The following is a 23,076-nucleotide window of genomic DNA, read 5'->3' on the forward strand; positions in this document are numbered from 1 at the left end:
CACCAACGCCGGAGACTAATTGTGCTGTATCCAACAATAGCAACATTTTTTTCCCCCCGAGGTACCCAAATTATTGAAAGGTTCATGAGAAACTTGAGAAGTATCCAGTGTTGAAAGAGCAGCTGGAACAGCTGTGGTAGGTCAAGGGTTGCGTGGTCCCGGTGGTAGTGGGGGCACTTGGGGCAGTAACCCCCAAACTGGGTGAGTGGCTCCAGGAAATCCCAGGAACAACATTTGAAGCCTCAGTCCAAAAGAGTGCAGTCTTAGGAACATCGAAGATGCTGCGCAGAACCCTTTAACTCCCAGGCCTCTGGTAGAGGACTCGAGCATGAAAAAAAAAGAAAAAATCACACAGTGCATGGTGATGTGGCGTACACAGAGACTGACAAATGGACTAATTTAGGATTTGCCATTCCTAATAGCAGTCACAATCATAAAATTGATGATGGAAACTAGCCTGGCAACCAGACCTGGCTGCAATAACTAATTCAATTGGGCATCTTAACCATGGTGCGAATTTCTGAGTTGGGGCAAATATGACCAGACTAATACTGTAGTTGAAAGAACCAATCAGCAAAGAGTAGACATGGCGTCAGAAAAGCGATGCGTGGACATCGTAAACACTAATAATGGAGGTGGAGTAAATTGGCTAGACATGGCTAGTCGAAAAGAGACAATAGTGAATGGCTTAGGTCGTTGCAGTAACAATTCGATGATTTATTCTGTCATAAGTGTCACTCTTAACAATGCGCCATGCGCCACTTTTAATTTTATGACTTTGTTCCAATGCCAAAGAGTGACATTGCTCCCAAAGAATATATCATCAGGGCAAATAAACAAATTTGATTGTATAATTCATTTTCAACCGGACCAAACAACAGTCAATAGGAGGCTTTCCAGAGAAAAAGACAGTGGGTGTGGCTTGACAGGCTAGATTAAATACCGGGGCTTTATCGTTTGAAAGGCCGCTGAATCTAAACATTCTTGGATATCATCTCCCATGAGTCTGCACCATGCCTAAATATTCACAGGTCTAAACTGTTAAAAGTGTCTCTCTCATCTTAAAGTGTGGGGGAATGTAAGGCAGCTTGTTTCTATGGCAATGTGGCTTCCAAATATTGTGTTTGCGCTTTCATGTGATGAGACTCTGTTTATCTATGAAATGATATTAGAAGTCACAGCTTTGGTTTTAGCTTAGTGGTTTCCTTATGCAGGCCAGGAAGGTGAGACTGCATATTATATAGCAGTTTTCTTCTTTTTTTTCCCCCCCGAGCAGAAATTCTTGTTTTTAGCCTGCCTTTGTTTTGGCCCGATGTTGGTGGTCATAAGAAGTGCTGAAAATAGATCATTACTACCAGGAATGAATGCTCAGTCATGGCACTGACTGACAAAAGATCTTTCCTTTTTATCATTACTTAGTGTTTTCCAAGCACCTAGGATGCCATATTGTCCCGAATTACTTGAGTGTGATGCCTTTCAAGAGATTATCAAAGGAAATCTCACCTTTCCCTGGAAGCTGACAAAAACTGAATAGTAGATGTCACTTGAGGACTGAAAAACAAAGATAGTCCATGTACACAATATGCTTTGAAAATTGAAGCTTGTTGACTTCACTCATAATTGAATCTGAATATTTTAAGACATAGTGCACACTGGTTTTCATTTAGTTTTGCAACAGCCGTTTCAACCTTTAAAATGCTGTTTAATTAAATGGTCAATTCCTGAAATTTGTTTTTAAGCATGGTATCGTTCAGAAGGATGAAAACTTTTAATTAAAAAAAGTACTGTACTTTCATGGGTAACTACAACTAAAAAAAGACGTCTGTGTATCCGAGGTGCACACAATAAATCGTCTAAGGTGCTTCAAGCCCTCATTTATGGCTCAAGGTTTTGTCGCAACAGGTAAACGAAAAGGTTACAGTTGGGAACAGTCAATCGTGACGCACATATTTTTCTCCAAACTTTTGCTTGTGTTTCATAACCGGATCTATATTTGTTTCAAGGCATGATGTAGCGCCTCTGTGCATCCTTCATGCCTGTAAAATATGCACCCGCCCCCTCAAACTCAGTGGGTGCGCCAACAAAGCGGAATACGGTAGATTCACAGCATGTATCCAGACGTTCCCTTGGAACATGTACAGTGGAGACTTGCCCACTGTCCTTATAGCAACCCACTTGTGAGAGGAGGAGGGAGGCAGGGAGAAACACTCTCTCATGCTGCATTTGACTTTTGCTTCATACTATTTCAGTCGACATTCGGGGTGGAAAAGATTTTGTCATCCTTCACGCGGTGTTTTCGTAGTTTGATATTGAGATGCTTTGAGGGATTGTTTCAAGAAGGAATTCCTAAAGATTGATTTTTGGCTGACATGGCCCATGGAATCCAGTCTTTAGTGTCTATCTACCCATTTTGCCCCATGGATTCAGCACAGGAAGGACACTCTCATAACTGCAAGTTCTGGTTGCTGGACCTGGGTAGGGTGCTTTTGTCATGTTTATATATGCTGCATCTTTCTATTATTATAATAATAAATAACGCATGCAACAGAAACAATCAATTTCTAACATGTTAAGAAAGGAGTCATTAAGAAATCTATTTTCAAAATATATTTTAATATCAAGAAATATGTAGTCCATGTCGGTGAATCTATGGGTAGCAGGAGGCTGAAGAAAAAAATGTGCATGCTTCTCAGAGACTTTTCCTGTAAAAATGTAATGTTTGGTCCACTCCCTTATCTAGCATGCCAACTCCACACCCTTCCTAAATGTGGCTCTTGGTGGCCAGAGCTTCTCGGCATTGTCCTCATTGTGAGAGTGAGAGCCAGAATAACCAAGCTGAACTTCCCCACTCTCTGTTCTTCCACCCCTAAAAAGCTTGCCTCCACCCTACACTGACTAATGTTTGTGTTTCTACCACATATCCCGGGGATGAATACACCACATTAAAGATGCTCCACTGGTGACATTTCTGGAATCTTAGGCATGTTCCTGCAAAGACGTGGCCACTTTTCAGATAACCTCAACGACCCCTCTCCTCCCCTATTCTCAGGCACAAACATGAATGCAATGTTGTTGTTTTTTTGTGGCAGCGTGGATGACAAGTTACTGAAAGAAATTATCATGTGTCTATGTATATATTTATGTATGTAAGTGCAAGGCTCAAAATAAGTGGTTTCACATACGTTTGCTCGATAAATTTTGAACTTTGCCCACATGGAATCGCTAAACTGAGACTCAAGCACCCACAGGTGATCCCAAAGCGGTTGTAGGCCACAGTTCATTTTTGTACAAGAGTGCTAGTTTTCATTAAACGTATCCTATGATATGTCCGGAATCAACAATTGCCTTGGATTTGGTCACACATGGTTCTTGAACTATTCTGTGGGGAAAAAAAAGTATACATTCTTGGGAAGGCTACTTGTGCAATTGACATTGCTCTATTTGCTGCTGGAGAAGGTAGAGTTGTCATGACAAGCAGAAGAGGACAGAAACAGACGGCGGGCATTTTTTCCCTTCCAAAAGGGTTTTCCTGGATTTGATTTTTTATTAAACAATCAGTATAACCATCGATATAAAAAAAATATTGAAAACAAAAGAATGTGACAGATTGTATTATAATTTTGATTTATAATAAATTAAGAACCTAATTAATTAATTAATTAATTAACTAACAGGGGTGGGAACACAACCTCCTTTGCACCGTTCACAATTCAAACGAGAAAATGTTGTGCACTCCAGAATAAGCTATCAATTTGTTAGATAACAGTCTTTGGAGGCCAACTATTCAAAATGCAGTTGCCTTGTGAATCATCTTCTTATTGCAGCTTTGAATGAATGGTATTTTCAATGATGACTAAAACTGGAAATAGAGCTGTTTAGAATAGGTGGTATTGAAAATGTACCCATTCATCCATTTTTTTTTATGCTGCCTGTGCTAAATACTAGGGTCATGGATAAATTGGAGCCTATCCTAGCAGAAAGTCAAAAAAAAAAAAGAGACTGGCTAAAATATATGGTGATGCAGTTTGAATTGTTATTGTGTTAAAATAGATCATCTTAATAACTTGATTTCCTCATGCATGTGTCATGACAACAGATGCTTCATACCAATAGCCAAATGAAGCTTCCAGGCAGATTGACTGGGACCTTCATATACAGTAGCATAGATTGCGTAGGCTAATACATGCTGAACCATGAAAGACTGTGTTAAAATCTGGTCCAATTAGGGAGGCAGTTTTTCCACTCCCACCCTCTTTAAGGAGATTTACAGCCCACTACATATCACATGGCTAAATCCTTGACAGATGGAGCTGGTTGGTCACGGAAAAAATACTCCCAAAAGTGTTCAAAGAGAAGAATCCATATCATTCAGATATGCAGTCTGAGCAAACCCACTGGCTGATCAAGATGTTCAACAACTTGAAATGCCACATGACGTAAACTATCTAAACAATGATGTAGGCGTCATCTCTGAGTCAGCGTCAGCCCCCATAAACACTTTACTTTTTCAACTTCTCTGGAGAAATATGTGATGACGTTCAGCTGCAGCTTAGAAACAGAAAGGATATTGAATTCTGTGTGGTATCAAAGATACAATCTTGTCGCATAATGACACTAACACAAACAATTCAGGACTCCCCCCAAAAACTGGCTTATAGGACGTACCAGAGGTTTTGCAAATGGGAAAAAAATAGACTGAAAAGGGTAAACATTAAGGAAAAAGGAAATAACTGAAGCAGCTATATTTTTTTCATCTTGAATTACTGTTTTCAAACAGTCACAATAAAACCCCCACAATTGTCACAAGAACGTTGTCCCACAAGCATTGTGGCTTATCAATACTCATTTCAGCAAATTCCACTGTCATCAGTTTCAAATTATTCCAATGGCAATGTTGTTGTTGTTTTATTGTTTTATTCTTAAACAAAGTGCTACCAGATGTTTTGGTACCAAAATTGTTTGAGAAAGATAGCTTTACCCACTAGATTTCTTTCTCATGAAGTTCTTCGCATTTGTGTCAAGAGGCTGTCTTTTAATTTGTAATGCACTTCTTGCTGTCATAGTGCTCTTCTTTTTCTCCCTTCATCTTTAGATACCTTGTCAGTATCCACGAATGACACCCTGCAGCCAGGCTCCAGCCAAACCTTGGGGCCACACAGCTCACCGGGTCCCAAGAGACCTGGAAACACGTTAAGGAAGTGGCTGACTAGCCCCGTGCGACGACTCAGCTCTGGCAAGGCAGATGGTCATGTCAAAAAGCTGGCCCACAAGCACAAAAAGAACCGCGAAGGTCCCCGGAAGAACCTGGATGTCATGCAAGGCCCTCAGAAGGACTCTGACGATAGCGCTGCCACACCACAAGATGAGACACTGGAGGAGGTAAGAATTGAAAAGACATTTCTGTTACTAAACTACTGGTTCCAGCGCATCTTCTGATGAGCTACTTTCTCCTCACCAGCGTATGCGAAATGAAGGACTGAGCAGTGGAACGCTCTCTAAGTCTTCTTCATCAGGAATGCAGAGCTGCGGAGAGGAGGAGGGCGAGGAGGGGGCTGATGCTGTCCCTCTCCCGCCCCCAATGGCCATCCAGCAACACAGTCTGCTGCAGCCTGACAACCAGGATGACAAGGTGGGAAGAAAGTCACTCTAAAAGTAAAGTAACTTTTTGTTGTTTTCATTTGAATTCAAGTGTTGGTCCCGCTCTTCACGGGATAAAGTCACAGCATTACAGCAAAAATCCACTCTAAAAAGGTTTATGATTGCCCATAGATGCCACAAGAGTGCAAAGTGCACAATACTTTTTTTTTGTCTAAATAAAGTAACTCAATTCAAATAGTATTTTGTTACCAAGATTTTGCAAGGCAATGCCAAAGTCATGCTTTGGTCCGAGCACATTAGTTTCATCCATAAATTCAAACCCATTTATTTAATATTTCTTTCAGAAAAAAACACTTTTCTGTCACTTATCTGTTGATAAATGCTCACGTTTTACTTAGCACTAATAATGTTTCCTTCTTGTCCTCTTATTTTCCTGATTGCTGCATGTTTTGTCTGTCAGCATTATGTTGATTTCTGTTCTGCCTCTCTTCTTTCCCAGTTTCCCTATCTTTCCATGTAAACAACACATTCAATACCGCACCTTTTTTGTAAACGCTCTTCTCATCTTCTCCTTTGATAATTGTCTTAAAACATGTGTGATTCCCTCAAAGAATTGTTACTTTGTGCAGTGTGTGGTTGCGAAAGGGAATACTCCATTATTCATGCTGTTGAAAGGCTTTGCCTGTCTTAAAAACAGTCCTGTCAGTCTCATGGAGTATCAAGCAACTACCTTTTTCTCATTAATTTGACCCGTTGAGTGTTAATACTAGTTTTGATCCAGGAGCATGCCCTTGCCCTCACCCCAACCCATCTTTCCCAAAAACCAGCCTGTGATTGGCTCCGATTTGGCCCCACTTTAACCTTTTTATTAGGAACAGCTCACCCACCAAGTCCTTAGTTGAACGTGTGGATTTTCGGGGATCAAACTCTCCACTGGTGAGCCACAAACAAAGACAGCAGTTTCCATAGTATCTGCATGGCCTTTCTATCATATCATATCTATATATGTGATAGATATCACTCTGAAAATAATATTACACGCATTTGAAAAAAGGTAACTTTTATTTGTTTTTGTCTTTTTTACCAGTCTGCATCCCGCTTGTCCGCTCGCCCCAGTAGCTCAGAGACTCCCAGTGCTGCTGAACTGGTCAGTGCCATCGAGGAACTGGTCAAAAGCAAGATGGTGAGAGAGAAATGTCTCAAAGTCATGCACATGTACTTGTTGTTTTTGTTTAGTTTTTTTGTGTGCACACAAACAGTTCAGATTGATGCAAACGCGTGTTGTGTGTGTGCTGCTCAGAGAGGCATGGTGTCCTACCAGTCATCTCACAGCATTGTGACTCAATAATGCCAGCTGTCCTCTTTTTCAATATAATATAATTATATGCATGATTTATTTACATTATATATCCTAACCCAGCACAAATTTTAATTTTATAAAGCGTTTAAGAAATGAACTGAGTTTAATTTACTTTCTGTGGCAGCTGTACTTTGCTGACTTACAGGGGTGTCACCGGCTCAAAGCGGGTTCCTGGGGAGCAGAATCCTGCCTGTTTTTGTTTTCTCCCTCTCCCATCACACCTGATTTAAAAAATCTTGAACTTATCATTTGACTTTCCTACTGCTTGTGTATTGTGTTTTTGGAGTCACTCTGAACAGGATCTATATGAAAGGGATGGGACGGGAGTGAAATTCCACTTCTGTCATCCTCAAAAGGGCAGAAGTAAACCTATAAAGTAGAACCTTTGAGAATCGGTTTTATGAGAAGAAGAGGAAATGAAAAGCCTTTATTGCTGATTGAGAATTAGTATTTTCGTTCAAAAGTTGTATTTACAGGGAAAAAAAAATAAAAAATGGTGAGAAAAAAAAATGGTATAACGGTCTTTGAAAACAAAGTTGCATTTGTTTTTAATTTTGGATAAATTCTAAGATTTTTCTTAAGTAAATATGTTAGAAGATTTGTAGAAAGTAGTTATTAAAAATGTGATTTATCTTGATTAGTATGTAAAATCTTGTGATTAATTAGTTTGTAATTGAAAAAAGAGGTTGTAATTGCTTTATGGCACTAATACACACACAGACACATACACAGACACACACACAGAGTATACCTGCCATATACAATATATGATATACACAATACAGTATGTGTTTATACTTGGGCTGCACAATTAATCAAATTTTGATCGCAATCACAATATTGGCTGCCACGATTAATTAAGCTGATTCTCGGTGATATTAACATGTAAAAAGCCGGCTACTGTACAGTACTGTACTGTACATGTCAAATCAAGCACGTTGTCATTCTACCACCAGGGGGCAATGTTTCCCACATGTTTACATGACAAAAGGCTATGCTTTTCTCACCCTAAAATAATATTTACCAGTCTGAAATTGCGTTGAATTTCTCACCTGAATCCTAATATACACAGTACTTGCTGTAAACTGAGACCCAAAACTGAAATAAAATCAGTTTGAAATGACCAACAGACATTTTGACTGCTAAATGATTAAAATTTGCATAAAAATAAATAATTTGCTTGGGTCTAAGTAGGCTTCATTTTTTTCATTGGTTTGCACTCAGCAAATAAGTTAGCTGTGTTGCCCTGTGTGCTAAGGTTTTTGCCATGTCTTGGGTGAATTGCTTTGTAGGTATCAAGCCTTGAAGCCTTGTTTATATACTACGTTTGACCAAACATGACGAATGATCGTTATTAATAATCATGATTTAAATATTGACCAAAACAATTGTGGTTATTATTTTGGCCATAATCGTGCAGGCCTAGTTTATACCATTTATGTGTTTTTACTGTATGCATGTACAGTATGTGTACATTTATTATTGTATTGTACAGTATATGTGACAGCTGTAATGTCACTATTTTTATTTGCCTAATTAATCGTCACACTTTTCTTTCCTATGACATATTTGGTAACCTTTTGCAGTACAACACGACTTGACCCCACTGTATGAGACTTATTAGACTGAATGTGAACTTCTGTGGTGATTTGTTAACTGAATTAACAAAGCGGCAAACAATCCAGGAACAAACTTTTAGACTTAGTCTTTTGAATGAACTGATTGTGTTGACTCAGTAAAGTGGCAAGAACTACCACTCCCATCACAATCTTGCTGCAAGTTGCATGTTTGTATTTTTAATCACTAATAATGAGAATTTTGATTTTCTCTCTACTTCACCAACCCTACACATCCTTGCACTTCAGTCGCTGGAGGATCGTCCCAGTTCTCTATCAGTGGAGCAAGGTGACAGCAGCTCTCCTTCCCTCAACCCCTCTGACAACTCCCTCCTCTCTTCCTCCTCGCCCATGGAGGAGGTGGACGAGCGCAAGTCTGGTTTCCTCAAGAGAAGACAGTACGTCACAAGCCTTTACCTTGTTTTCGTCATATACATAGAGCCAGGACTTCAGTATTGTTGTTAAGCTGTTCTGTAGTTGTGTCCATAGATGGATTATTTACTTTTTTTTTTTTTTTTATAGTTATGTCCTACTGGAGTTGGTGGAAACTGAACGAGACTATGTCAGAGACCTGGGATCAGTTGTGGAGGTAATCTGAAGTTTAATATGAACCAAAATCACCACATTTTTAGTATATGAACCAACCAAACACTGCATTATGGGAGCCTGAGGCACCATGAAAATGTACTTAATGTTGCATCATAACCTTCATAGGGTTACATGAGTAGAATGAAGGAGGATGGTGTTCCAGATGACATGAGAGGAAAAGACAAGATTGTTTTTGGAAACATTCATCAGATCTATGACTGGCACAAAGAGTATGTTCACAGCCTTCATTCTTTGCACTCATAGATATGAAAAAATCTTCCGAAGGTTCCTCAAATAACGTGTATCCCTCCCGGTGTGTTCACAGCTTCTTTTTGGGAGAGATTGAAAAATGTTTGGAGGATCCTGACAGACTTGCTTCTTTATTTGTCAAACAGGTATATAAGTATACAGTTCGTATTGGTCTTACTTTTTTTTCCTACATCATAATGTATCATACTAAATTATATATTGGGTACGGTGCAATCAGTTCAAAAAATAGAATATCTACTAGTAGTCTATCTTTGTCATTTTATTTTTAAAATAAAACACATTGCCTAGATACGAAGAGGGTTGTTTTCTTTAATATAAATGTGATTATTATTTTTATGTCTCGCAACTAACACAATTCTGAAATTCTCAAGGGATAAAATATAAGAATCAATACCACACAATTGTTAAAATTGAAATGAGGGAGGATATAGCCGGAGTTTATGGATCTGTAGTAGTCAAACACAAAATAAGTTTACTTTTTTAATTGAACTGAAACAAACTAATTTTTCTAATTGTAATTGTATGTGTATAAGGCCATGTAAATTGTGTCTAAATGTACTGTATTTTTTGCACCACATTAAGGGCACAAAGGCAGAGTTGCAATAAGTGTATCTATTTTAGGGAATTGCCATAAATAGTGAGGACTGGCTTACTAGGTGTTATAATTGTTATAAGACACATTAGTGCATATTATGGGAAATAAACCAGTACAGCCAATAACTTATTCAACTTCTATTCAGCATCCATACATAAGGTACACCTGATAAGGTGCATTGTTGATTTTAGTAGAACAATAAAAGATGTTAAGTATGCCTGATGTCCAAAAAACGACAGCACTGAAATGTGTTTTTGTTTTACCTGATGTTACTCCTCCAATTTTTGTCTTGGGCTTACTGCAGGAGCGCAGGTTTCACATGTACATTGTTTACTGCCAAAACAAGCCCAAATCAGAGCACATTGTATCGGAGTACATTGACACCTACTTTGAAGTAAGCGAGTCTCTTTGCTTTCATCATGTATCATATCATATGTATTATGTGCAAGTTATTTTGACCACGTAGTAGATACAATCATTTTTCCCATCTTTAATTAGGAACTCAAGCAGAGATTAGGCCACAGATTGCAGATCACCGATCTGCTTATCAAACCTGTCCAGCGCATTATGAAATACCAGCTATTACTGAAGGTAAACAACCTTCAATTTTTATTATCGTAGTGCACATCACTCATGTTTTCATCATTTGTGAGTTATCTGAGCGTGTTTATCTTTTTATAGGATCTTCTCAAAGTTTCTAAGAAGGCTGGAGTTGATTCCTCTGAACTGGAGGTATTTTTTTTAAACTACCTAGACTCATTTTGATCTTAAACATAATCAGCCTTCAACTGTAGCCATTTAAAACACACTTTACAAAGACATAGTGCTCAAAATACCTTGGCGCATCAAGTTTGTTTCTATTCCCTGTTGTGTTTCATTTAGAAAGCTGTAGAGGTGATGTGCATTGTGCCTAAGCGCTGTAACGACATGATGAATGTTGGCCGCCTTCAAGGCTTCGATGTAAGTCTGCTCTCTAAACGGTTGGCTTGATTTACTGTAAATTGGAAGGCAAATTTGTCATTTTCACTACCGCCACGAGATGACAGTCTGCCCTACTGTGTATTTCCTTTCCTTCACGAATTGTATGAGTTACCGATATCTTGTTGTTTCTTTTAGGGTAAAATTGTAGCGCAGGGAAAATTGCTCCTGCAAGACACTTTCTTGGTTTCAGACCAAGATGGCGGACTTTTGTCAAGAATGAAAGAGAGAAGAGTCTTCCTTTTTGAGCAGATTGTTATATTCAGTGAACCCCTGGACAAGAAAAAAGGCTTTTCTACTCCTGGCTACCTCTTCAAGAACAGTATCAAGGTTCCTATATGGCTGAAAAATTGCTGAAACGATGCATGAAGTTCAAAACTAAAGTCATTAATTATTTTCTTTGTGATTTCCCCTGTACTCTCTCTCTTTCGCTCTCCTGTGCACCATGCCAGGTGAGCTGGCTAGGTCTGGAAGAAATTGCAGAAGACCCCTGCAAATTCACGCTAACTTCCAGATCATCCAGTGGCAACGTGGAAAGGTACACCCTCCATTCGGCAAGCCCTGGAGTGTGTCAGATTTGGCTCCACCAGATCAGCCAGATTTTGGAAAACCAGCGCAATTTCCTCAATGGTGAGAGAATAATGACCTTATCAGGAGATTCCTTAAAACAATCTTTTTTTGCCCAGTGCAGTATAAAGAATTTTAAACAACACATTCCACCATATTCATTCATTCACACGGTCCAAGCATTCTTTGACATAGCGTTTATGAAGAGATGGCATATGACTTGAACGACTGATTTTGGGCTTCTTCACTACTGCGATAGTTTTATTCTGTCAACTGTCTGGAGAACCAACAGTGGCTGCAATTTACATGACTGGACAATTTGTTCAGGTTCTCCCGTATGGAATGACTCTTGGTCTTTAGCAACACTTGAACTTAGCCTACAACGGGGGTTTGTTTTTGTGACTGATGTCGTTTGACTTTAAATCTTGTAGGTTTTAGTAGATTGTCCATTTTCAACTGAGAAGTTTTGCTTGAGCTTGATTTTTCTGTTTCTCTGAAAACATGTTAGGAATTTGCTTCAAAGATCTCAACCAATCATTTTAAATACACCTGTGATAAAATGTCTTGTACATGTTTAATGGTGGACTGTGTCTTGCAAAAGTATTAGCCTCCTTGAACTATTTGATCTTTTGCCACATTTCAAGGTTCAAATGTAAAATATAAAATCCAGAAGGTGTTACTTTCACACATACACCTTCAAATTTTAATTTTTAATTTGAACCCAATGTAATAAAAGGAAAAATAGTTAAAGAGGAGACTTTAGTAAGACACTACAGCATTGTTTTTTTTGTTTTTTTAATATTGTACAATTTACAACTGTAGTACACTTGCTGTTGGTTTGTTACATCACATTTTTACATCTATGTTTGAAGCCAGGAATATGACAAAGAGTCAAATAGTTGAACAGGGACTAATACTGTCACAAGGCACTGGATGTTTGGTTTCCAATGTGCTCTTTAGAACTGTCTGCTTTGCTAGAATGCAGTCTTGCTATCCTGTGTAGAACTTCGGTGATCCTTCATCGCGCCCTCAGCAGATTTTTTTTTTCAAAGGACTGTCACCTCAACAGCAGTGATAATAAACTGCAGCATTCCCACGCTCAATCCTAACGTTGCATCTGAAGCAATCTAACAGCCTAATACACAATTTTGTTCAAATGAAGACACTTTTGCTTTGAACTAAAACACTGCTTTTCTGCATCTGTTGTGTACCTTATACTGAAAAGATGTCTCTGTACGACCTCTTTTCTCGAAAGAGGTCTCCACATGACCTCTTTTCATCTGTGAAGCCCTTTGAGACTTCTGTGATTTAGGGCTATATAAATAAAATGTGATTGATTGATTGATTGATTTGGCACTACTAAGGATATTAGGCAAAATACAGACTAGTACGGCTTATGGCTGACAAACGTGCAGAGCTTACCATACATGTGGGGAGGGGTGGGGTGTGGGCAGATACAACAGAGATGATGATCTTTCATGCAAAAATGGGCAAAGAGAAGTGATATTGGCAGAATGCAGAGTGGCCTGGCATGCAGAAATGGGCGGGGTGAGGGTGTAGCGCGAGGGCTAGCGCGCTCAGCAGTGTGAATGTCTGCGGGGGATGACACTACTTTCCAGTTTTTCACTTTTTCTGGGCTTTCTGTCCCCATTAACCGTGAAACATCTGAAATAGAAATTTTTGTACGTAAAGCCCAAAAAAGAGGACAATATATACTGTTTTTGACCTAAGTTATTGTTCCTTTAGTTTCAGCTAGAGCTCAAGCTAGAAGCTTTGCAAGACTGACTTTTTATTCCCTCCCACAGCTCTGACGTCCCCCATAGAGTACCAGAGGAACCACGTGGGCGGCAGTGTGCCTGGGGTCCCATCCAATAATAGTAGCAGTACTTCAGGCCTTCCTGGGGGCAGCAGCTCCTCCACTACCTCCAGTCTAGGAGGTGGCGGTGGCGGCGGTGGCTCTGGAGGATCAGGGGGAAATTCATCTGCTCTTTGTGGCCCACGCTCCAGACCCTCCAGAATTCCCCAGCCTTCCTCACGTCTACCCCAGCCGGTTCACCACCACCACCACCCAGGCCCTGACGGGCCTGACAGATCAGCAGGTATGTGGTCACCCTGCCAGCCCGCATCCAACCCCTCTAGCTTGTATTCAGACACCACCACAAACGGCAAGATGTTAAACTCTGAGGTCCACAAGAAGGAGATGCTGGATTGCATTGACGGAGGCAACTGTAACAACAGTAGCAAAACGTCAGGCAGCTTGGAAAGAGGTGTCAGACAGGGTTCGGGTGGATGTGAAGAAACCCAAAAACCTCAACCGGTCGCTATCCCACAAATGATTGTTGCTCCTCTACATTTGGCCCTCAAGAATCCTCGAGTCAGGGCAGTCTCACCTCTGGTTTCACCTCAGTCTCCCGGAAGCGGAAAGGAAGCTTTTATCCCCAGCGGCCAGTCCCACAAAGGAAACCCTTTCTGGGCTACGGTGTCGTCAATGCCTCCTTCTCCCACCAGCCGACCAAATTCCTGTATCAGTGATGGTATTGGTGGAGGGGAATCTTTCAGCAGAGGAAGCCAGAGCATTCCCGCTCATCGTCGTCACTCCACCCACAGTAAGGATTTAGATCGCATGAGTACCTGCTCTTCCGCCAGCGAGCAAAGCATACACTCCACCCAGAGCAACGGGGTAAGAGGCCAAGTCGAGGTCACGGCATCACAGAAGCTTTTCACCTTCACTAACCCCGCCTTCACTGACTAGCTGCCGTCAGTCAGCACCGCCGCCGCATCTGAGACCAGCTTGCAACGACTACTACACTGGGAATTAATTCATTAATGGCTCCAAGTGCACTAACTTCACCGAGAATGTGTCTGACAAACATGTTCTTGTACTAACAGGAAAAATCTCTCAGTCATAGCGAACCTGTTTCTGCTTGTTTACCCCTTTCAGCTTTGCTGTTTGCCTAAATTTGAAGTGCATTTGGTCTTTCCATCTAATTTTTCTAAGGATGAATCCTTTGGAAGGGATTGTTTGTAAACATTAGGGACGATACTTCCTGACAACTTGCAGAATGAGATTTTGGTTGTTTTCCTTCTCGGTATACAAGTATTCTTGAGTTTTCTCATGGTCTCTCACTGTATCCATGGGGATACAGTGGGGAAGGAGCTGAGTCCCAGGGACTCCAAGGCACACTAAGCTACTTTTCAGCATGTGGTTTACCACAGATGGCACTAGGACTTAAACGAGTCCCGAGTAAACGAGTAAATGTCCATCGGTTCAAAAAAATACTCCAGGCATTTTTCTTTCCCCGGATTAGCAAAAATGTGTCAAGGCAATTGCAACATAAATTGCTAATACAGTACTCTGTACTACAGTAAAACACAGCGGAAACACTGTGAGAAGGCCAACTTTTTACTGCCAACTGTCAACTGCCAACCCCCACGTTCTGATATCACATTCAGTCGCCAAGGAAGGGAGCATACAAATAACTTAATTGCTCTAACATTGACAAGCAATGTCAGTTTTCGCAGGTGGCTCAATCTCCATTTTAGCCGTGTCATTAGCAATCAGCAACTAGCGAGCAGCGCTCGAGTTCCCCATTTAGAATGGTGTGATAGATGTAAATAACTTTGCACAAATTGCTGCTCACGTCCTAACTCTATTGCTGTCACCTCTAAGAAACTTTTAGCAAACCTATGCTGACTCAGATGTACTGTTTCAGCTGCTAAATTTGTCTCATGGAACAACGTTTATGGGAAGGGATTCGTCTAAAATCCAATGAGAGGAAAGTATTTCTTATTCTGTCACTTCCTGAGCAGACTACATTCCATAATCAAGCAAATAATTAAGAAGGAGATAAACCAAAGACAAAAAAAAAAAAAAAACAGTTGGAGCAATAAAGGCAATAATAATAAACCACCAATAAATGAATACACTTACATCTTGAGCATATTATGTAGTTGATGCAGTGGAAGAAACTTTACATACAAGTATGATAATGCAAAATATTATTTATTTAGCAGGTTTCCTGCACTATGCAGGATTTGTAAGGTGCATGTGTGCATCGGTAAAGAGACTATTGGTGAGGTAGATTAGTGCGTGAGGGATTTGTTCAGAATCCGGATGACCTGTGGGTAGAAGTTGAGGTAGAAGATGCTAGTATGTTTGCTTCCAGTCTGTCATGTTTCTCACCTGTCAGGAACATTATGTAAACATACTCAGGACAAATTCAATCATAATGACCACTTGTAGTCATATTATAGGAGTTTATTACTATCTTCCTTTTCTTGTCCAATGTAAAGCTTCTCTCTTGTGATTGATTGATTTTATTTTATTTTTTTTTGACCAGAAAGCACAATTTCCCCTCAATAACTGCTATTTACTCCAGAGTGTAAGACAGGGAGGATACTTACTTCTTACTTCTGTTTCACATTATCACAAAACTTTCATTGTAAACTAAGTTTATAAAACCACTTTCCCGTCTCTGCTGTATTCGAATTAATTTAACCTGCTCCCATTATTGCATGTTCCTATTCAAGTTAAACACAGTTATCAATCAAACGATGCTTTTTGATTGATGGAAAATTGGCACTAAAAACTAGTTGCTGTGCTTTTTTGCCAGTACTTGACACTCTTTTACACTTCTTGTCGTCTGGCAGAGTGAAAGCAGTAGCAGCAGCAGCAGTGTATCCACCATGTTAGTGACCCAAGACTATGTGGCAGTGAAGGAGGATGAGATCAGTGTAGCACAGGGTGAAGTCGTCCAAATACTCGCCAGCAACCAGCAGAACATGTTCCTGGTTTACCGGGCCGCCAACGAGCATTGCCCTGCAGCTGAGGGATGGATTCCTGGCTTTGTATTAGGACACACTTCATCCTCCACTACGCACGATTTCTCAGACGGAACCATCAAGTAAGCCGACAGAAACCTTTTTCCTGATTGTAAGACATAAATGACATACCTGTGAGCTCTTGTGTGTGTGTGTTTTTTAGAAAATCCCTATCATGGCATACTGCGCTTCGTATCCGCCGCAAGTCTGAGAAAAGAGACAAGGATGGTAGGAAATTGGAGAATGGCTACCGCAAATCTCAGGACAACCTGGCCAGCAAAGTCTCTGGCAAGGTGGAGAGTGCAAATGATCATATCATTTCTCTTTCTAAAGACTCATTTGTACTGGAAACTGATATATTGTATGTCTTTATATTTACATCACAGCTTCAGATTCCCAACCTCATCAGTGATGGTGAGTGCACTACTGAATGAATAAACCTTGTACCATTTGGAGAATGCAGTCAAATGTCCCCGCGTTCGATCCTCGGATCAGGCACTCCTTTGACGAATTTGCATGTTCTCTATGTGCTTTTGTGAGTTTTCTTTGGGAATGAGATAACTAAAATTAGGCATGAGCTGATCGGTGTGCAATTGTTTGTGGAAAATGTTAGAGAGAGCCGATTTAGATTGCTTGGAGATGTCTATGAAGTAATGACAGGACTTCTCACGGCATTTGGCTCCATTACTATAATGGAGAAGATTGGCATTCATCGCATTCCACCTGTGTGTTTTATTGATATTCTGGACCATTACTTTTAGTTACTGCCCAGTAAATGTTGTTATAATATACTATTTATTTACTTAAACATCTGCTTTTTTGACACTCCTAGTCGAGAGGATCGATAGTGAGTACATCAGCAGAAAAATCATGACTTTGATTCTTCCAAGAAAGCGAAATAAATCCCCAAAAGATGTTGCAGAAAATAGATTTGGTGGAGCAGGATGATGTTCTGTCGCGACCCCTAACTGTACAAGATGAAAAGAACTGGTAAACAGCGCAGAATTGGATTTCTGGTTGAGTTCATGTTTTGCTTTTGCCAGCACAGAAATTCTGCTTCTTGAAAGTTTAGATGTTGGTATGTTCTGTGACGTTTCCAACAAATTTAGTGGTCAGTAATGTGTATTTATGAACAATTTCGGCCCCACCAGGACTGCCTCGTGAATAATACCACTTTCAATGTCCAAGCATGTTAAATTATTCACCCAGCTTCACAAACTCGTGTGAATACCTTTTTGTTTGGGAATAAAAAGAAAAGAATAAAAAAGACGCATCAACCAATTCAAACGTATGTCCTTGGTGTAGAATTGTGTTCCAATTTACTGATCAATCTGTCATTATTTACAGTATTTTATCATATGCTTATATATTTATTCTTTTTTTTTAATCAGTATAGTTTTCAACTTTACATCTTCATTATCATTGTCATCTTCTCCTGCGTCCTCTTCTCTCACTCCAACTATTTTCATGTACTCTTTCAGTACATATATACTAACATCTACACATCTTTGCATCTACAGTATATTATGATGATATTAACTTCAACTGCCATTGCCCCATTGCAGCTCCACCAGAATTCCTCATCCCGCTTAGCGATGTAATATGTGAGAGCGGCGACAGCGTCACTCTCAGGTGCAAAACGAGTGGGCGACCCCGAGCCGCCGTCACCTGGCGTGGTCCGGACAACAACACTCTTAGCACCAACGGACAATACAGCATCACCTACAGGTAAACCAGCAGAAGGACTTAAATAAAGTCAAGTTAGGTTATTTGCTTTTATTTAAAGCCTAAAGTTGTTGTTTTTTTTAATGTGTTGGATTTCATTCATATCTAATGTCCAAAGTTTTAACAAATGAGCTAAAAAATGTGTATATTTTCTTTTTTTTTTCGGCAGTGAAACAGGCGAGGCGACCCTGTCTATTCTCGGGGCGACTATGGAGGACAATGGCATATACACCTGTGTTGCTATGAATGTAGCAGGTTCTGTAACCTCCTCCGCCAGCCTCAAGGTCTCAGGTGAGGGTTCCACTATGGTACAATGCCTTTCACTAAGACAGACATGCTGATAATTTCATCCAGACGATTGTTTTAGAAAACCAAATAAGTTACAGAATACTGTTTTTTTTTTTTTTTTTTGTAGGAAGCCCAGATGACAGCAACAATGCAATTTGGAAACGTGGCTTTGAATCCCATTACACTGATGTTTCTGAACTTGGAAGGTAGGAATGCATTGTTGAATTCGATGTTATGACCATAAAAAAACAAACAAATAGAAGATTCGTGTGAGCACATGTGGTCATTGTGTGTAATCATGAGCCAAGTATTCACCTGACCTCCACAGAGGCCGCTTCTCAGTGACCAAGCGGTGCGACCAGAGAGGCAGCAAATGGACAGTGGCAGCCAAACATGTCAACAAGAAGCTGCTGCGACGGGAACAGGTTCTGCAGGAGGTCAAACTCCTCCAGACAGTGGATCATCCCAACCTGGTCCGCTTCCTGGACACATATGAGACGGCCAACAGTTATGTTTTAATTCTGGAGATGTAAGTTCAGCGGGTACATTTGCAATTTAGTGTATGCCATGGTTTCATTTGGAACCTGCAACATTTATCATATATACAGAGTGGGATACGTTTGTTTATAATTGTTACTTGTTTCAGAGCAACATGACTAAAGTTGTGTGTTCAGGGCAGACCAAGGGCGTTTCCTGGACTACATTGTGAGCTGGGGAAACCTGACGGAGGAGAAAGTGGCCCTGTACCTCAGAGATATCCTTGAGGCGCTGCAGTACCTGCACGGCTGGAGAATAGTGCACCTAGACCTCAAAGTACACATTTCTCTTTCCAAACAGTGTGGAATTCGGAAGGGATCCTAACTGCGCCACCTCTCGATGTTTCCACAGCCTGAGAACATCGTGGTCGAACAGGTGTCTTCCCAGCCTGTGGTGAAGCTCACTGACTTCGGTGATGCCGTTCAGCTCAACCCACCCTCCTCCTACATCCATCCTCTTCTGGGAAGCCCGGAATTTGCTGCCCCCGAGCTGGTCCTGGGTCAGCCCGCCTCTCTGATGTCCGACATGTGGAGCTTAGGTCTGTTTACCCATAAAAAACGCTGGGTCGTAACCGTTTGGTGTCACACACAGAAGCAACTCAGTCACCAGTTGATAAAATGAGAGTCAATACAGCAACTGTATTGTGTTTTTTCACAGATTGAAAATGAATGAATAAATAAATAAATACCGTCACTGGCATGAGGGGGGCAGTAGTTTCACTTCCACTTGTAGTTGAATGCTTAACCGCCAATATGTGAGGCTTCACTGTAATGGTAATAGAAATTATGCATTTCTGGCAAAATATACAGAAAATTGTAAAGCAAATTTTAAGTCTATACCATAGAGTACCAGTTAGAAGTTTAGAAACACCTTCGAATTCAATGTTGTCAAAGGTCAAATTGCAGCTATTAACTCTTGAAATCTCACAGATTGTGAACTGAAGGTCTTTCAAGTTTATCATAAAGTTGACTACGAATTTACCAATGTGCAAAAAGGGCAAACTCGGTATTTGTTTTAACCTTCTGTTGTTTTATGTAAAACAATCCATTTTTTAGGTTATTTCGTTTAAAAACAAAAACAAAAAACATTTTTTTTATACAAAACAAACTAGAGAGTTGAGACAAAATATTAGACTGGTCTTTCATTGACCCATAATTGGGTTATTTTTACCACAACTGTTTTTAGAGCATAGAATATAAAACATTTTGTTTTAGTTCTTTTTCACCAAATAAATCCATCAATTTAACAATATAACTCAAATATTAATGTACAAATCAGGAAAATGTCAATTTAACACTGATTTTAGAGGATGCTGCCAAACCTTTGACTAGTACTTTAAGTTCATAACTGTTTGTGGTGGGACATAAAACAAGGGATGAAATAGAGGGGGGATGAGGGATGATGTCATAATTCATCACAGATGCATCGCACATCACGAGAGTTTTTAAATGAAGCTGGACTTAAACTTTGATAAGTGCCAACAATTTAAATATGCGTTCCCACTCGACATCCTATATTCTTTTCTTGACACACCACACTGAGGCCGGTCCAACTTTACACTAGCGTTGGCACCAATATTTGGGGTTAGTTCTCCTACCTTAATGTGCAACGTGTCTTGCAGGCGTATTGACCTACGTGGTGCTGAGCGGCGCGTCCCCTTTCCTGGACGAGAGTCTGGAGGAGACGTGTTTGAACATCTGTCGCCTGGATTTCAGCTTCCCCGACGACTACTTCGAAGGCGTGAGCACGGCCGCCCGCGACTTTGTGTGCCTGCTGCTGCAGGGTGAGCCCGAGCGGCGGCCCTCGGCGAGCGCCTGCCTGCGGGAGCCGTGGCTCCGCCTCCCGTGCGTAGCGGACAGGGACGCCGGATACGCCGCTTCAAATCGCACGCAGCTTCCGTCGCGCCAGAACCCCGCCTCGCACCTGGACACGTCCCGGCTCATTTCGTTCATCGACAGACGGAAACATCAGAATGACGCCCGGCCCATCGGGACGTTGAAGTCCTTTCTTCACAGCCGCCTGCTTAACCACATGTAGCCAAGGGATTTCCACACCGATGCTGCGTTCCCCCTCTGATCCCCGAGAGTCCTGCTGCTGCTGACTGACTGAATGACGTCTGCTGATAAACCCCCTGACTCGGCCCCTTCCCTCCTAACCTTGGCGTACCGTGTTTATGCCGGCACAACAAACTTTCGGAGTCCGTACGAGACTTCCGAAAAGGCAAGCTTTTTGGCGCTTGCGAGTGGTAAAATCTTACAAAGAGGATATAGAATACGGTATAGTCAGCGTGTGTCAAGCTGCTTTTAGTTGACCACAAGAGAAGCCTTTTCTTTGTAAAAAGAGATTACTTTTTGTAAGCTAAACCGTGTACAGTTAGGGGAAGAAAAAAAAACATGCTACTAACTTTTGAGGAAAACACGAGTAGTTCTATACGAAACCGAAGGAAAAAACAAAGACAGTTGAGCCGAATGGCGCCCATCAGTCAGATCTTCTTGTTGTCATGGCAACGTGAAGACCGGACCATGTTTTCCGTTGCGGTTACTTTGAGTGCAATAGTGCGTACTGTCCAACCCCCCGCTTGCTGAATTCAGCCAAACAAGCGCAACGAATTAAACGTTCAAGGCAAAGCTTCTTAGATCTCCGCCTTATTTGTAAATAAACGATTCTCGCTTCATTTGTCGATTTTGAACAATCTGTTGCCACTGAACAAAGTCTTATTTTATTTTTCAGCATATATAGCGATGATGCACTAATTTAGAAATGCACTCATTTTGTGTCAGGTTTTCACGTGCAATGTTGCAGCTTGAACATTTAAGCAACTATTTATGAAGATTTGTTTTGTAGCTGTAGTCTTTAAAGGAAATAAAGGCATGTACGTACCTGGTACTGCAATAGATGTCTGTATTGTGTTACTGCTTTTTGTATTAAGTTCAGTACTAATATTTGCAAAACCCCAGCTAAATGACAGCTTTGGCAACCAATGTAAAACATGTATCTATTTGAAAGAAAATTGCGCACTTATGCTTTCTTGTCAGTTTGTTTCCATTATAATACCAAAGTTTTCTCTTTGTTTTCCCGCGATATAATTATTCTTGTTAACTTATGGAGAGCACGGTGAACCCAGATATTTAATAGTTCACAGGAATGACCTTTTATTTATTATTTCAAGAGAACGTTCGGTGATTTGACCGCTGAGTCACGGCCGGACTTCGCTTTGCTTGCTTTTTGTTCGTATCCCAGGCGATCTAGCATGAGCTTAGCATGGGTGCCGAATCCACCTAAGGGACATTTCCTTTCATTTCATATTCTATTGCGAAGATAGTAGTGGAGAGTGGTTGCTAAATTGTTGTGGATCAAATGAAAACAGTTTCTAATTTCATTGGGAGAGATTTGTCAACTAAAAGACATCTTGAGTTCTTCTTTGTTTTTGTCTGTGTGTCTGGGTTCCCAAAAGAACAAAAGTTCCTGGAATGATGTAAAAGCCTCTGTTGAGCAAAATTTGTTTTAAGTACTGAGATGCCTTTGTGAACCCCTCATTCCTCTCCTGCTTGTGATGTAAAGATGTACAGAGAGGGGCGGAGGGCATTTTGCCTCCAGCCAGGATGTAAACCTCAAAGAGTGACTGTTTCATATTTGAATTACACTTAGAACACTGACTGCGGCAATGTCAATTTGAATGTTGTACGATGACTTCATTTTTACTTTTGCATGTATATTCCTCTGTACAGAAGACTGTGTTTACATGTTTCATGTAAGTGTAAATATTTTAGTTTGTGGTGTTATTTTGCCATTAAACGTTCAAAGAGAAAACACTCTCCTTTGATTACCACACAAGAAAATCTAGCTCACAGAAAAAAGAAATGTGTAGGATTTCAGACAAAAATCCATACCGTAATCCATTGAAAAAAAAAACCTTGAGGAGCAATTTTTCAAATTGAAAATTTTATTTTAATGAATGAATAAATTCTTCTTTTGAGCATGAGAATATGAATACAACTACTGACAAAATTAAAGGAACAAAATGAAATTTAAAATAAAATTACTTTGCACATATTGAAAATAAAAAAGCTGTGAAATTAGTTCCTGATAAGTCTTTACAATCAGTGGTCCACAACCTTTATATCACCATGGAC

The 23,076-nt window shown here is 40.4% G+C and overlaps 1 protein-coding gene across 1 annotated transcript in view; it reads left to right on the forward strand.

The window, feature by feature from the left end:
- triob (trio Rho guanine nucleotide exchange factor b) overlaps positions 1–22,753 on the forward strand; it is a 99,099-nt gene extending 76,346 nt beyond the window's left edge. The window contains exons 38-61 of the mRNA XM_088409688.1: positions 5,093–5,379; positions 5,459–5,629; positions 6,686–6,781; positions 8,824–8,972; positions 9,097–9,163; positions 9,289–9,392; positions 9,488–9,557; positions 10,332–10,421; positions 10,526–10,618; positions 10,709–10,759; positions 10,910–10,987; positions 11,144–11,335; positions 11,458–11,635; positions 13,378–14,252; positions 16,223–16,476; positions 16,557–16,686; positions 16,780–16,807; positions 17,959–18,121; positions 18,288–18,409; positions 18,534–18,612; positions 18,735–18,935; positions 19,081–19,219; positions 19,295–19,481; positions 20,565–22,753. Of these exons, the coding sequence (XP_088265814.1) occupies positions 5,093–5,379; positions 5,459–5,629; positions 6,686–6,781; positions 8,824–8,972; positions 9,097–9,163; positions 9,289–9,392; positions 9,488–9,557; positions 10,332–10,421; positions 10,526–10,618; positions 10,709–10,759; positions 10,910–10,987; positions 11,144–11,335; positions 11,458–11,635; positions 13,378–14,252; positions 16,223–16,476; positions 16,557–16,686; positions 16,780–16,807; positions 17,959–18,121; positions 18,288–18,409; positions 18,534–18,612; positions 18,735–18,935; positions 19,081–19,219; positions 19,295–19,481; positions 20,565–20,980 (4,220 nt within the window). The 3' untranslated portion in view covers positions 20,981–22,753. The remainder of the gene's footprint in view (positions 1–5,092; positions 5,380–5,458; positions 5,630–6,685; positions 6,782–8,823; positions 8,973–9,096; positions 9,164–9,288; positions 9,393–9,487; positions 9,558–10,331; positions 10,422–10,525; positions 10,619–10,708; positions 10,760–10,909; positions 10,988–11,143; positions 11,336–11,457; positions 11,636–13,377; positions 14,253–16,222; positions 16,477–16,556; positions 16,687–16,779; positions 16,808–17,958; positions 18,122–18,287; positions 18,410–18,533; positions 18,613–18,734; positions 18,936–19,080; positions 19,220–19,294; positions 19,482–20,564) is intronic.
- Positions 22,754–23,076: the final 323 nt, after the last annotated feature.

Source organism: Hippichthys cyanospilos, chromosome 3, assembly GCF_059441005.1.
Source record: "Hippichthys cyanospilos isolate Australia breed blue-spotted pipefish chromosome 3, RoL_Hcya_1.0, whole genome shotgun sequence".
In the NCBI taxonomy this organism is placed as follows: domain Eukaryota; kingdom Metazoa; phylum Chordata; class Actinopteri; order Syngnathiformes; family Syngnathidae; genus Hippichthys; species Hippichthys cyanospilos.